The sequence below is a fragment of the Panthera onca genome, chromosome D4 (assembly GCF_046562875.1).
Source record: "Panthera onca isolate mPanOnc1 chromosome D4, mPanOnc1 haplotype 2, whole genome shotgun sequence".
NCBI classification, from domain to species: domain Eukaryota; kingdom Metazoa; phylum Chordata; class Mammalia; order Carnivora; family Felidae; genus Panthera; species Panthera onca.
Window position 1 is genome coordinate 57,883,429 of NC_138351.1, and position 12,605 is coordinate 57,896,033.

A 12,605-nucleotide genomic window follows, 5' to 3' on the forward strand; every position below is an offset into this window, starting at 1 on the left:
CCTGCCGTTTTCCCAGGGAGTAACCTCAATTGGAAGTAGAATATTCATGTGAGCATCAGTACATGCTCTGTATTGGTCCCTCTTCTATTTGGTCTTTGAATAGAAGATCTTTGTTGCTCTTTCCTTATTGTATCTACTGTAGAAGCTTCTATATGTTGACTATGGTGGGGGAAAGTTTGAGAATTCTTAACTTTCCCTGCTCCTACCAAGGTGTGTGAGACTCTAGTCCTGTCCATCATTTTTCATTCTCTCCTCTGTGACTTTTGACTAAATTGTTTGTTCTCATTCCCCCAGGCTTTGGCTTTTGATATTTAAAACCAAGATTTTGTCTCTTTCTTCTCCCTTGGTTCTTTTTCTGACTTTTTCCCATCTTCTCTGAGACAATCAGCCTCTTACCCTGGTTTTAATGGTAGAAAGGCTTTGGGAGGTAAAGAAAAATTATAAATAAGAAGTACATTGGGTAATATTTCAAAATATTAAACTATTAACCTTCTACATGCAATTTACTCTTTTCCCATTTCCTGAACATTTTCTTGTGTAATTTTAGAAAAGGCACCAAAATGACAATCACGTCAACAACCGTTCTGTAATGGTGCTGATGAATGGCAGGTAAGTTGTAGAGAAATCAGTTTAGGTAGGACAAGCTCTGGCTTAAGGTTGTCCTTGCTAAAGCTAGATGTGCTGAGTGCTTTGGAAAGGTAATTCAGGACAGTGAAAAGAACCTAGGGTTGAACATAAGAATTTGTTTCTAGAGCTAGTATACCCTGAATTTGCCATGTGACCTCAGACCTCTCTCGGCCTCGTATTTCCTATGTATAAAGTGAAGATAATATTCTCTACCTTAGAGGATTGTGGCAAAAATGAAAATGAAATAATATATATTAAGGCCATTAACAATTTATGACATATAAATGATTATTATTAGTGCAGTGGTCAGCATGGAGATAGAAATCTGTCTTTAGAACATCAGTAGAGGGGCGCCTGGGTGGCGCAGTCGGTTAAGCGTCCGACTTCAGCCAGGTCACGATCTCACGGTCCGTGAGTTCGAGCCCCGCGTCAGGCTCTGAGCCCCGCGTCAGGCGCTGGGCTGATGGCTCGGAGCCTGGAGCCTGTTTCCGATTCTGTGTCTCCCTCTCTCTCTCTGCCCCTCCCCCGTTCATGCTCTGTCTCTCTCTGTCCCAAAAATAAATAAAATAAAAAAAAAAAAAAAAAAAAAAAAAAAATTAATAGAACATCAGTAGATTCTGACATGGCTTATTGGCCATTCTACTAAATAGTCTTTGATCAGGTCATCTTGTGTTAACAATCTAAAGAAAGTATTGGTTTTGACCCCATCACTATGGTGTTTGGTCATAGCTATCTAAAGTGTTGTCAATAGGTAAATGTTTATATTTGATGATATCCTACAAAATTTGAGCAATTTACCTTTGGCAGGAAAGCAGTGAGGCAGACATAATTCCTATATGAAGCAAAATATGAAGACTGTCATAAGAGACACAAGAAGTTATAGGAATTAATAAAAAATGAATGATCATAGCTAGTTAAAGAAATCAAGGAAGACTTTCTGGAGGAGGTAACGTCTATGCTAGGTCTTAAGGGATGGGGAAGAAGTCAACCAATAAAGGTTGTATAAAAGAAAAAATGACGAGTGTGCGCAGTAGCATGACTGCAAATTAGTACAAACTTGAAGGAATTCAAAATTGAAGTCCAGTCTTTTTCACAGTGGCCCTACAGAATACCCAGGAGCTATGGTTTTAATCATATAATTCTATTATGTGAAGTTCTTGGGCATTTAATTCTGTTATTTATTGAGGCTGCTAATTCTTACTCATGGTGGATTATTCCCTCAAGTGTTTTGGTCTGTTGAAGCCTCTCATAAGATGCCACCAAAAAATACAATTATGATTAAAAAGAAAATTTAAGGGGCACCTGGGTGGCTCAGTCTGTTAAGCATCTGACTCTTGATACTGGCTCAGGTCGTGATCTCTCGGTCCTGAGATTGAGTCCTGCTTCAGGCTGAGCATGTTGCATGCTCTCTTTTTCTCTCTCAAAATAAATAAGTAAACATTAAAATAACAATAAAAAGAAAAAAGAAAATTTTAAAGAAAGGAAGAAAGTAAATAGAAATAAAAAGAAAAGACAAAACTGAGTGTATTAGAAATTTGCTAGGCTAGGGAGTTACTGACCAAATGGATTTCATCAAATGAACTCCCCAAGTAGTTTGAGCACTTGGGTTTCGAAAGACTATTGGAAAAGAATTTTCCATAGAGTGGTTTTAGGATGGGAGGTCACAAGCAGGGCCTTGTTAGACTTTTTCACTCAGTGAAGCTGGTTATTGAAACAGTCTGTGTTTCAGAAAGTGGCTTGTCTTTTCTAGAACACATGGTTTTCAGTAGAGCTGCTATTGAAAAAGTTGGTTTTGCAAGTTGTGATTTCTGTCATTTTCATTTCTCAATAACTTTGGCTACAAGCACATTGTTGGTAGAATTTTCTTTATGAGAATTCTAAATGTCCTGGGTTGAGGTTGTACCATTTCTGAGGGGTTTTGTGTTTGCTTCTGCCAAGTAACTCAAGGATATCACCTGCTGAAACCTAATTTTGAGGAATTGTAAATTTGGATCCCACACCTCACAATGTTACAGATTCTTAGGGGAGAATCCTCTATTCTCTGACCCCCAACCCTCTAGAGTAAGATAGACAAACTTTCTTGCCAGTGGGTTGATTTTTTTTAGACCCCCTTTTACCTAATGTTGTTGTCCTTTCAGAGCTTTATGAGGGGTCCTTAGTTCCAACTCACTGCCTCTCAAGATCCTAAGGCTTCATGCCCTATCCCTCTAGTGAGCTAAATTAAAACTAATTGCTAATCATTAAGATTGACAATCCCTTCGCTCACTCAGAGCAAGAACTTCAGAACATGCTGACCTTTTAATTTTTTTCCTGGCTCTACTTTGTGGTAAACATAGCCTTGCTTTGGGAAAGAATGTTCACTTTATTATATCTACCATTTATGAGTGTTTGTAGTAGGAAAAGTACCAGTATGTTACAGAGCTTCAGGAGGTACCATTCACATAAAACAGAATATAATGTGAATGATCTCTTCTGGAATCAAAACACTGCCTTCTCTAGCTCTAGCTCTGATCTATTTTTTGGTTTGTTTGTTTGTTTGTTTGTTTGTTTGTTTGTTTGTTTTGAGAGAGAGAGCATGAGCAGGGGAGGGGGTGGGGAGAGAAAGAGAGAATATCCCAAGCAGGCTCCGTGCTGTCGCCACAGAGCCTGATGCAAGGGGCTCAATCTTAGGAACTGTGAGATCATGACCTAACCCAAAATCAAGAGTCAGATGCTTAACCAACTGAGCCACCTAGGTGCCCCTCTGATCATATTTTCTAAACCAGAAGTTAGAATGCAATGCCTGGATATTAAAAATGTGCTTATGGCGCAACAGTACTGAATATTTTAAGTCAGAAAGGAATATCTTCCCCTCTTCTAAATCTGGGACACATGATTGTTATAATGTTCAGGAACAAATTGGTAATAGTTTGACAGCTCCTTGTATCATAAAATAGAAGCTTTTAATTCTTCAGGAGAAGCCAGAATGTTGTAGTCCTTCTTGCCATGTTTTACTGGTGAAAATGACGGCTGACAGAGTGCAAAGTAAAACAAAGTAAAGCAAAATACAACAGATATTCAGATGTCTTTCTCCAACTCTTGTAGCTATTCCCCTTCAGTACTATATAGCAGGTTTGAAAATTAGTAACAAAATAAGTAAACATATTATATTTTATCTGCATAAAGATGACACTTGAAACCAAGGGAAGTAGGTGCCTAGGTGGCTCATTCAGTTAAGCATCTGACTTTGGCTCAGGTCATGATCTTGCAGCTCATGAGCTCAAGCCCCATGTTGGACTTGTGCTGACAGCTCAGAGCCTGGAGCTTGCTTTGAATTCTGGGTCTTCCTCTCTCTCTGCCCCTCCCCCACTCATGCTGTCTGTCTGTCTCAAAAATAAATAGAAACATTTTTTTTTTAACGTTTTATTTATTTTTGAGACAGAGAGAGACAGAGCATGAACGGGGGAGGGGCAGAGAGAGGGAGACACAGAATCGGAAGCAGGCTCCAGGCTCTGAGCTGTCAGCCCAGAGCCCGACGCGGGGCTCGAACTCATGGACCGCGAGATCGTGACCTGAGCTGAAGTCGGCCGCTTAACCGACTGAGCCACCCAGGCGCCCCAAGAAACATTTTTTAAAACAATTTTAGGGGCATCTGGGTGGTTCAGTTGGACACTTAACCAACTTCAGCTCAAGTCATGATCTCATGGTTTGAGAGTTTGGACTCCACATCAGGCTCTGTCCTCACAGCTCAGAGCCCAGAGCCTCCTTCAGATTCTGTGTCTCCTTCTCTCTCTCTGCCCCTCCCCAACTCGTGCTCTGTCTCTGTCTCTTAGAAATGAATAAAAAATGTAAAAAATGTATTTTTTTAATTTAAAAAAAAAATAAACCAGAGAAGGAGATACAAGGATATATAAATAATGGTTTTACAACAAGGACTTACATTTATAACATACAGAGAAAATTTAATTTGGAATAAGATTTAAAGAAATACAACCCAGAGGGAGTGCCTGGGTGGCTCAGTCTGTTAAGCATCTGACCCTGATTTCAGCTCATCATCTCAAAGTTCGTGAGATGGAGCCCTGAGACAGGCTCTGTGCTGATAGCGCAGAACCTGCTCAGGATTCTCTCTCTCTGCCCCAACCCTGCTAGTGCTCACACTTGCGTGTTCTCTCTCTCTTTCAAAATAAATATTTTTTAAAAAAGAAATATAACTCAGGAAGTGGAAGAAGATTATCTAACTGAATTTATATTAAAAGACTTTTTGTTTTTAAATAAAAGAAATTTGGCCCTTTTCAAAGAAGTTATCTTCCCAGTAAAGGTGTCCTGGGAAAACCCGTGCTCTGGCAAAGTGGTGATGTGTGTCATGCCTGCAGATAACAAGGCTTCATTCAAAGGTGAAACATACAATGGCATTCAGGTGTGCCTTCTCTTTGCCAGCTCTTTGGGTGCTTGGCATAACAGAATTGTTACAAAGAGGTAGCTCATATTTCCAAAATTCTTATGGTACTGTGTATATCTTGCTTCGTTCTTTATCAGAAAGGAAGGATTTATGGGCTGTATGCAATTGGGGAAATTGAGGTACAAAAAACAGAAGGGGAAAGAGCCAGTAGTATTATAGAATCTGCTCCTACTGCCAGCTGCCTTTTGTGGAAGTGAGGATTTGAGGGGTCAAAAGTAATCCAATTTTAACATAAGAAAATAATATTGGTACAACCATATATGATAGGATATACATTTTATCTATCAAAAAGAATGAGCCATATCTTCTATAAGTACTCTGCAAGATATGTTATTACATGAAACATGCAAAGTGCAGCAAATCCTGTATTTAGTGTATAACTTAAAAAAAATTTTTTTTAATGTTTATTTATTTTTGAGAGAGAGAGACAGAGCACGAGTTGGGGAGGGGCAGAGAGAACCGGAGACACAGAATCCAAAGCAGGCTCCAGACTCTGAGCTGTCAGCCTGATCTGAGGCTCGAACTCCCAAACTGTGAGATCATGACCTGGGCAGAAGTGGTACCCTTAAACCAACTGAGCCACCCAGGCACCCCTCTAGTATATAACTTTTATTTATTTATTTTTTTTAATTTTTTAATGTTTATTTATTATTACTGAGAGAGAGACACAGAGTGTGAGCAGGGGAGGGGTAGAGAGAGGGGGAGAACAGAATCTGAAGTAGGCTCCAGGCTCCAGGCTCTGAGCTGTCAGCACAGAGCCCAACGCAGGGCTCGAACTCACAAACTGAGAGATCATGACCTGAGCCGAAGTCAGTCGCCTAACCAGTTGAGCCACCTAGATGCCCCTCTAGTGTGTAACTTTTAAATGTATATGTTGTATCATTTGGATTGATATTTTCTAGAAACAAATACAAAAATTTGCATTTGCTACCTTGAGAAGCAAAACTAAAATCTGGGGAGAGAGAATTTTTCTTTTTACATGCTTATTTATTATTTGAACTATTTTTTTTTTTTTACCATATGCATGTATTACTTTTAGTTAAAGAATAATTAGGGGTGTATATGACTACATATGCATTTTAAAGAGTTTTAGAAAATCCTTATAACCTGAAGTCAAGAGAAATGGGCCCCCTTCTTGATTATAGCAAGGATGCATCACAAACCACTTTGGTTCTTCTATAAGCCTTGACTTCATCTCCGCTTTTTTCTTTTTATTTCTTTTCTTGACTGTCAAAGCAGGGCTATGGGAAATTCTCAGAACAGGCATTCAAGGCACATTTTCTTACAGGATAAAGGAGGACAAATGGATGAATATTCAAGTGGGAGATATAATAAAACTAAGAAATAATCAGCCTGTCACGGTGAGTACCTCTGTGCATGGTGGTTTCTTCTTTTTGACTTGAGTGGGTACAGAGGAACCCTCTCAGCACTTCTGCTGCTACTGCTTTTGATGACCTCTGCTTCACTGTGCATCTGGAGATGAACAGCTCCTGTACGAAGTTTGTTTTTGTCTGCCTCCCACCATAGCTACAGATAAAGAATGACTAGCTTTAGGAGAGGGTGAGTGTGGTAGCAGCAGTGGATCCTAGACAAAGAGTGTAAACCAAATATCTGTAAAATTCTTAGGATGAATATCTGTTTCTGGGGTAATTGCTTTTTTTGCCACTGTAATATTAAAAGTCTGCCTTCCTGCTTTCCTTATCTTCTCTGACTTTTCTGACCATAGGCTGATATGCTATTACTCTCTAGCAGTGAGCCTTACAGTCTGACGTATATAGAAACAGCAGAACTTGATGGGTAAGTGTTCTTTCCTGATGGTCATTTTAAGACCATTGAGCCAGCTTAGAGAATTTCTCACTGAGGGAGAGAATGATGCAGGGAATGAATTTTATTCTCAGATGGAAGTGCCAAAGATACTAGATATATCCAGATAAGAGAAAATAGGAGGCCAGATCCTTGGGATTTCAAGTTTAAAACTGAGCTCTTAGCAGCAACAATCTTGCATCCCCTGGGTGCAGAATAAACTCTGTATTCTCCATCTCTAAACTGGAGACACTCTCACTGTATTCAGTAATGCTGAGTAGCAGGAAAGAGGTAAACAGGACTGTAAAATTTCTGAATAGCGTTCCAAGGTTTCCAGTGGAGGTTTGGGGGGTGGGGAGGATGAGTATGGAGGTAATTATTTACTGATAAAATACCACGTTCTGTAAAGGATTTAAATTACAAATTCATTACCGTGCAAAAGCTAAGGTCTTAGGAGGATAGAGGCCATCTTCAGGAGCTTGTCCTGTGGAGTTTTGTATCAGTGGCATTCTTACAACTATTCCTCTTGGTGCCCAAGCTTTCTGAAATGTGGCTTCCATTTTTGTTTCTGTCTCTATGCATTCCTGTATCAGCAAATGGTTAATTGGGATTCCTTCATGGGTCCTATAAATATTTATGAGGTGAGGAGTATGTTTACTTGGAAGTATGTGCAAGCTTCTTAAAAGACCTGCTTCTTATTCTTGAAGGGAGCAGGTGCCACCTTCAGGTTGTTTTGTGATGTCTCTTCAGCTTCATGTAGAGCACCTGACCAGCAAGATTTCCTGGATTGGTTAAAATATTACTGGTGTATTGCAGGGAATGAGAGCAGAGAGATAGGGGAGTGAGTGGGCTAATGCTCAGCTTCCTTGTGAAGCCATCTACCTCAGTACTGTCCTAGAGAGAGAACAGTGGGGGTCACTCTTAGAGCTCAGACCTATAGCCCAAGCTCTATTGGCAATATCTATTTCCTGCAATCCAAAGAAGAAGAAGACTTAGGCTGCTGGTGTATGTATGGCTTGTGCTCTGGTGACTATGTGTCCTTTGCTATAGTGAAACCAACCTGAAAGTGAAGCAGGCCATCCCAGTCACCAGTGATTTGGAAGATAACCTGGAGCTGCTTTCTGCCTTTGATGGTGAGTTAGGAAGTACACTCACCCACCCACATTTTTATCCATAGAGGACTGGTTAAATAAAGTATGGCACATCCATACATTGAATTCTACATAACTTAGTAAGAACAATATGCAAGTTGGTATTTAGTCACATGGAAAAAATATCCACAACATGTTAACAAGTGAAAGAAAACGATTATAGTAGGCTGCATAGTATATATAACATAAGCTTATTTTTGGAAACATATATGTTTATGAGTACATGTATAGAAAAAGTTGGAAGGATGTACTTCAAAAGATTAACAGCACTTATCTCTAGGCAATTTTACCTTCTCCTGTCTGCTTTTAGTATTGTATACGTGTTTAGTATTGTATATGTATACGTCCTTTGTAAAAAGGACATATTCTATTTTAGTAATCAAGAAAAAGCCAAATTATTTCACTTTGAGAAAAATGCTAGATTTGCTTTAAGTAGTTTTTTAATTTCTTCAGATTCAGAGCTCATATTACCTGGTAGTACTGATGGTGATAAGTTATCATGTGGGTTTTTCTCTCTCTGAATGACCCATGTCACATACAGAATTACTCTTCTTTGATGCCCAGAAACCTTTGTCCGCCTTTCTAAAGGGAGCTGCTAATCAATGGGCAGCAGTTAAGAGAGGATAGGAAAAAGATGTATGTATTTTGAAAGAGGGATGTTCTTTCCTCTTGTTTGTTAAGCCTCTTTCTGTCCTGTTAGGAAAGGCCTGAGATTACAGAGCCAGGACTCTTTCTCCTTAATTTTTCTTCAGGAAAAGTGACGTGTGAGTCTCCCAATAACAAGTTGGACAAATTCACAGGAATACTGACTTATAAAGGAAAAGACTTCACCCTGGACCATGACAAGCTGCTACTCCGAGGCTGCATCATCAGGAATACAGATTGGTGCTATGGCTTGGTGATTTATACTGGTATGTCTCCTTAGAGTCACAGCAGACTTCCATTCATGACCAATTTGTGCTTATTCAGTTTCTAAGTTGTAGATATGGGACTCAGAGATATATCAGAACACTATGGCTTTGAGACAGATAGAAAGGGAGGGAGGTAGATGGATGGATGAAAGATTTAAGAAAAAAAACTTTTTTCTTAGGAAAAAAAATTTTTTTTTTTCCCCAAGCAATGAGCTGCCAATGTTATTAGCTCTGCCTTTGTTAAAGGAAGTCTTTATGTTGCAAGACCACAGGACATTTATAAGTCTTTCTGATCATATCTGGACACAAGAGAAGGTATACACATAGAAAGAGTATACATGGAATTAACATGTAAAAGGGGAACATGTGAAAGGAGAGAGTATATATATGGATTACTCCCAGGAGAGAATACACACAGTGTTCATTATGGAGAAGAATATGAAATAAAATGTGAGGGATTCATGGCAGAGAAAAAGCAGTGTGGATCATTAGAATTGACCCCTCTTGTTTTTATAAAATGTTTTAATGTTTTTATTTATTTTTGAGAGAGACAGACAGACAGAGTGAGTGGGGGAGGGACAGAGAGAGAGAGAGAGACACAGAATCTGAAGCAGGCTCCAGGCTCTGAGCTGTCAAAACAGAGCCCAGTGCGGGGCTCAGACTAACGAGCTATAAGATCACGACTTGGGCCGAAGTCAGACGTTCAACCGACTGAGCCACCAAAGCACCCCAAGAATTGGCCACTCTTGAGATGTCATTTAGAACTATAATCCCTTATGCTTAGTGAGGGATTTTCTTGGGTTATTCTTGGTGGTTCAGGAAAATGGAGGAAGAAGCTTCTCTGCTACCTACCCTGTGTACTTGGTAACAATGGAAATTGATGACAACAACCATAGTAAGCAGATAGGGAACACTGAAGATAGCATCAAGGAAGATTTACCACAGTGAATACTATTCAACTCAGAGCTCTCCTTCTAGAGAATTCACTCCTAGACATGAAGATCCTATATGCCTCACTTCTGTGGAAAATAATTGGAACCAAGCCATAGAAAGAAGCCTAAGAGTCCAGGGAGGCCTTAGTAGAACTTTTTTTCATTGGTTCTTGAGCTATAATGGTGGCTTCTAGGCTGACTAGACTCAAACCCCAAAGATTTGAAGTACACTTATTTTCTTCACTGTACTTCAGCAGCTACCCCTATACATTGCCATTTATAAAAAGCTCATTTTTCAGCAAAAGGTTTTTTTCCCTAAAGTAATAGCAGTGAGGTTGCCAACCAGCACAAATTTAGTTAAGGTTTCCCTCTGACTCTTGGTTTACATGGTAGCAAAAAATCTTTTGGGGCTTTGGGAAACTCAGAGCAGAAGAGAACTGATAACCACTTAAGAGCATCTTGAGGTATTCAGTGCAAAATTTAGTTGCTCTTCCCGCTACATGATACCCAGGTTCAACCGTGATCTCCACATCCTCCTTGAAACTTGTGGTAAGGTCATTCTTTCTAAGGACCCTTGGAAGATTCTGCCCCTTGTAGCTGCCTGGCTCTGAGCCAAACTTCTCATCCCTTCAAGCCCTTCAAGAAATGCTTGAGAGGAAAGAATGGCATAGCTTATGCCCTGCATTCTCAGTGTTTGCCTACATTATCAGGGAAGTTCTAGTTCCCCCATGTGTAAACATTAATGAAATTCCTTCATTAGAATACATGTAAAAATAACAATCAGATGGTAAAGGCCAGAGAAATTGCTACTTACACTTTCTTCTAAACTGCTTATGTTTTGGTCAGTAATATTCACTAAAGCTCTTTACTTCTATTTACCATCTGCCCTGTCATGAAGAAATACAATCTCTGTCTCTCAGCCCCAGAAAAGCCCCAGCTTCCATCTCAGAAGTCACTGCCATTGCATTTTCCATTCTTCCTTTCCCAAGTAGAAACTTGAAATAGAGCCTGGCCCAACAGTAGTTTTCCTCAAAAGAAGGTAGAGATCTCTTTATCAGAAAATCTCTTTTCCAAGCTAAATAAACCAGATGATGATGAGAATGAAGCTTGTGGCTCCTAGTGTTGAATTACTATATTGTACACCTGAAACTAATATAACACTGTATGTTAACTGGAATTAAAATAAAAACTTAAAAAGGAATAAGCTTATGGCTCCTATTCTGACTTAACTCATCTATAAAAAACTAGACTCTCTGAGGTACCAAAAAAAGAGGAATCAGGATTGGTGCACTTTGCAGAAATAGTTGTGATTATCCTTAGAAACAAAATGTTTATTTTTTGAGTTATTGGTACCAAGTATGAGCCTTTCTCCAGGGCTTTATCCCCTGGCTTTGGCAAGAGGTTTGATTAGGTGGTCATAAAGGTATATTTCAATCCAATTTCAATCCTCTGAGTGTATTCAGTGATTCTAAGAGCTGGTCTTCCTGTTTCACTTAGGACCAGACACCAAATTAATGCAGAACTGTGGAAAGTCTACCTTTAAACGGACGCACATGGACCATCTCTTGAATGTCCTTGTGGTCTGGGTAAGTTGAAGACATTTTTCAACTTCTTTACAAGTAGACATGTTTTTCTTCCTTCCATAGCAGCAGCTGGCATTTCCAACTTAGAATTTAGTTGTTTGAAAGACTCAAACAGTTTTAGTATGCCATTTACTAATGTCAGAAGCAAAAAAGAATAGAGCCAATTGACAAGGGAGTCTGTTCTCTATACCTGTTAGAGAGGATGATCACACTTTGTTTAAGATTTGATGCTTTGATTAATGGTACTGGAACAGATCAAGAACCCTGCTTTAGAAATTGACACAATTTTTATTTTCCCATAACCTATTTTACTCATGGATACTATAATAAAACTTTACTTGAACTAATAGAACACCTTACTTAAACTGATGATTTTCAAACTGTTTCCTTAGAGGAGTCTGCTGCAGGGGGAATTGAGATCAAGTGAGTTTTGTTCTGGCTCCCTCATTCTGATATTCTCACTTCAAAAAGAACAGCTTCACATTTGTCTGTTCTGTAAGATACCAGTTGAAAAATAAAGATCCTGTTGCTGAGAAATGAAATTGGAAAAGCACTCGACAGATAATAATAGCTTTGATAACAGAAGTTTAAACTGAAGACTAATTTCCCTGCTATCCTATACAGGTTGTCCTTATTCTTGTTAGATATAGACATTTATTTCTTTACTTATACAATTTTCTTTGCATGACTGAGCAATTTCAGTGCTGCCTGTACTTAATTCTATGACTTTTTATTTTTACTCTATTGCTTAGACTCTCAAAATTCAAAAATGCCTTTTGTTTCTGTGTATTTCTCACCAATATCTGAATTATAAACTGCCTCTTCTCCATTATTTATTATGGGAAATACTGCAGTTCTTTTCCTAAATCCTTTGGATTTAGTAAATGGGGTTTTAGAAAATTAGGAAAGTTCATTCAGCTTTGAGACCAGAAGCTAGTATCCACTATCTTTCTTTCTACTACTATCTGCATAGCTTTTAGCAGTAGAAATAAAGTGACATTTCCTGGTTTCTTAATGAGGAAGACAGTCACATTTGAAAATTCAGGAAGGTGACATGGGCAAATATGCCGCTGACTGTATTAGGAACATCTATCATTAGGCACTAAGTTAGGTCATTTAGCCTGGGCTTGTTTTCAAAACAAGATGTCTCCCATATGCCT

At 39.0% G+C, this 12,605-nt stretch overlaps 1 protein-coding gene across 3 annotated transcripts in view; it reads left to right on the top strand.

Annotated features, from left to right (window-relative positions):
* Positions 1-12,605, top strand: part of LOC132663248 (phospholipid-transporting ATPase FetA-like) — a 107,053-nt gene that overhangs the window by 48,620 nt on the left and 45,828 nt on the right. For all 3 annotated transcript variants that reach the window (XM_060609399.3, XM_060609398.3, XM_060609397.3), the window contains exons 7-12: positions 548-609; positions 6,354-6,426; positions 6,792-6,862; positions 7,919-8,001; positions 8,772-8,930; positions 11,360-11,448. In XM_060609399.3, the coding sequence (XP_060465382.3) occupies positions 548-609; positions 6,354-6,426; positions 6,792-6,862; positions 7,919-8,001; positions 8,772-8,930; positions 11,360-11,448 (537 nt within the window). The remainder of the gene's footprint in view (positions 1-547; positions 610-6,353; positions 6,427-6,791; positions 6,863-7,918; positions 8,002-8,771; positions 8,931-11,359; positions 11,449-12,605) is intronic.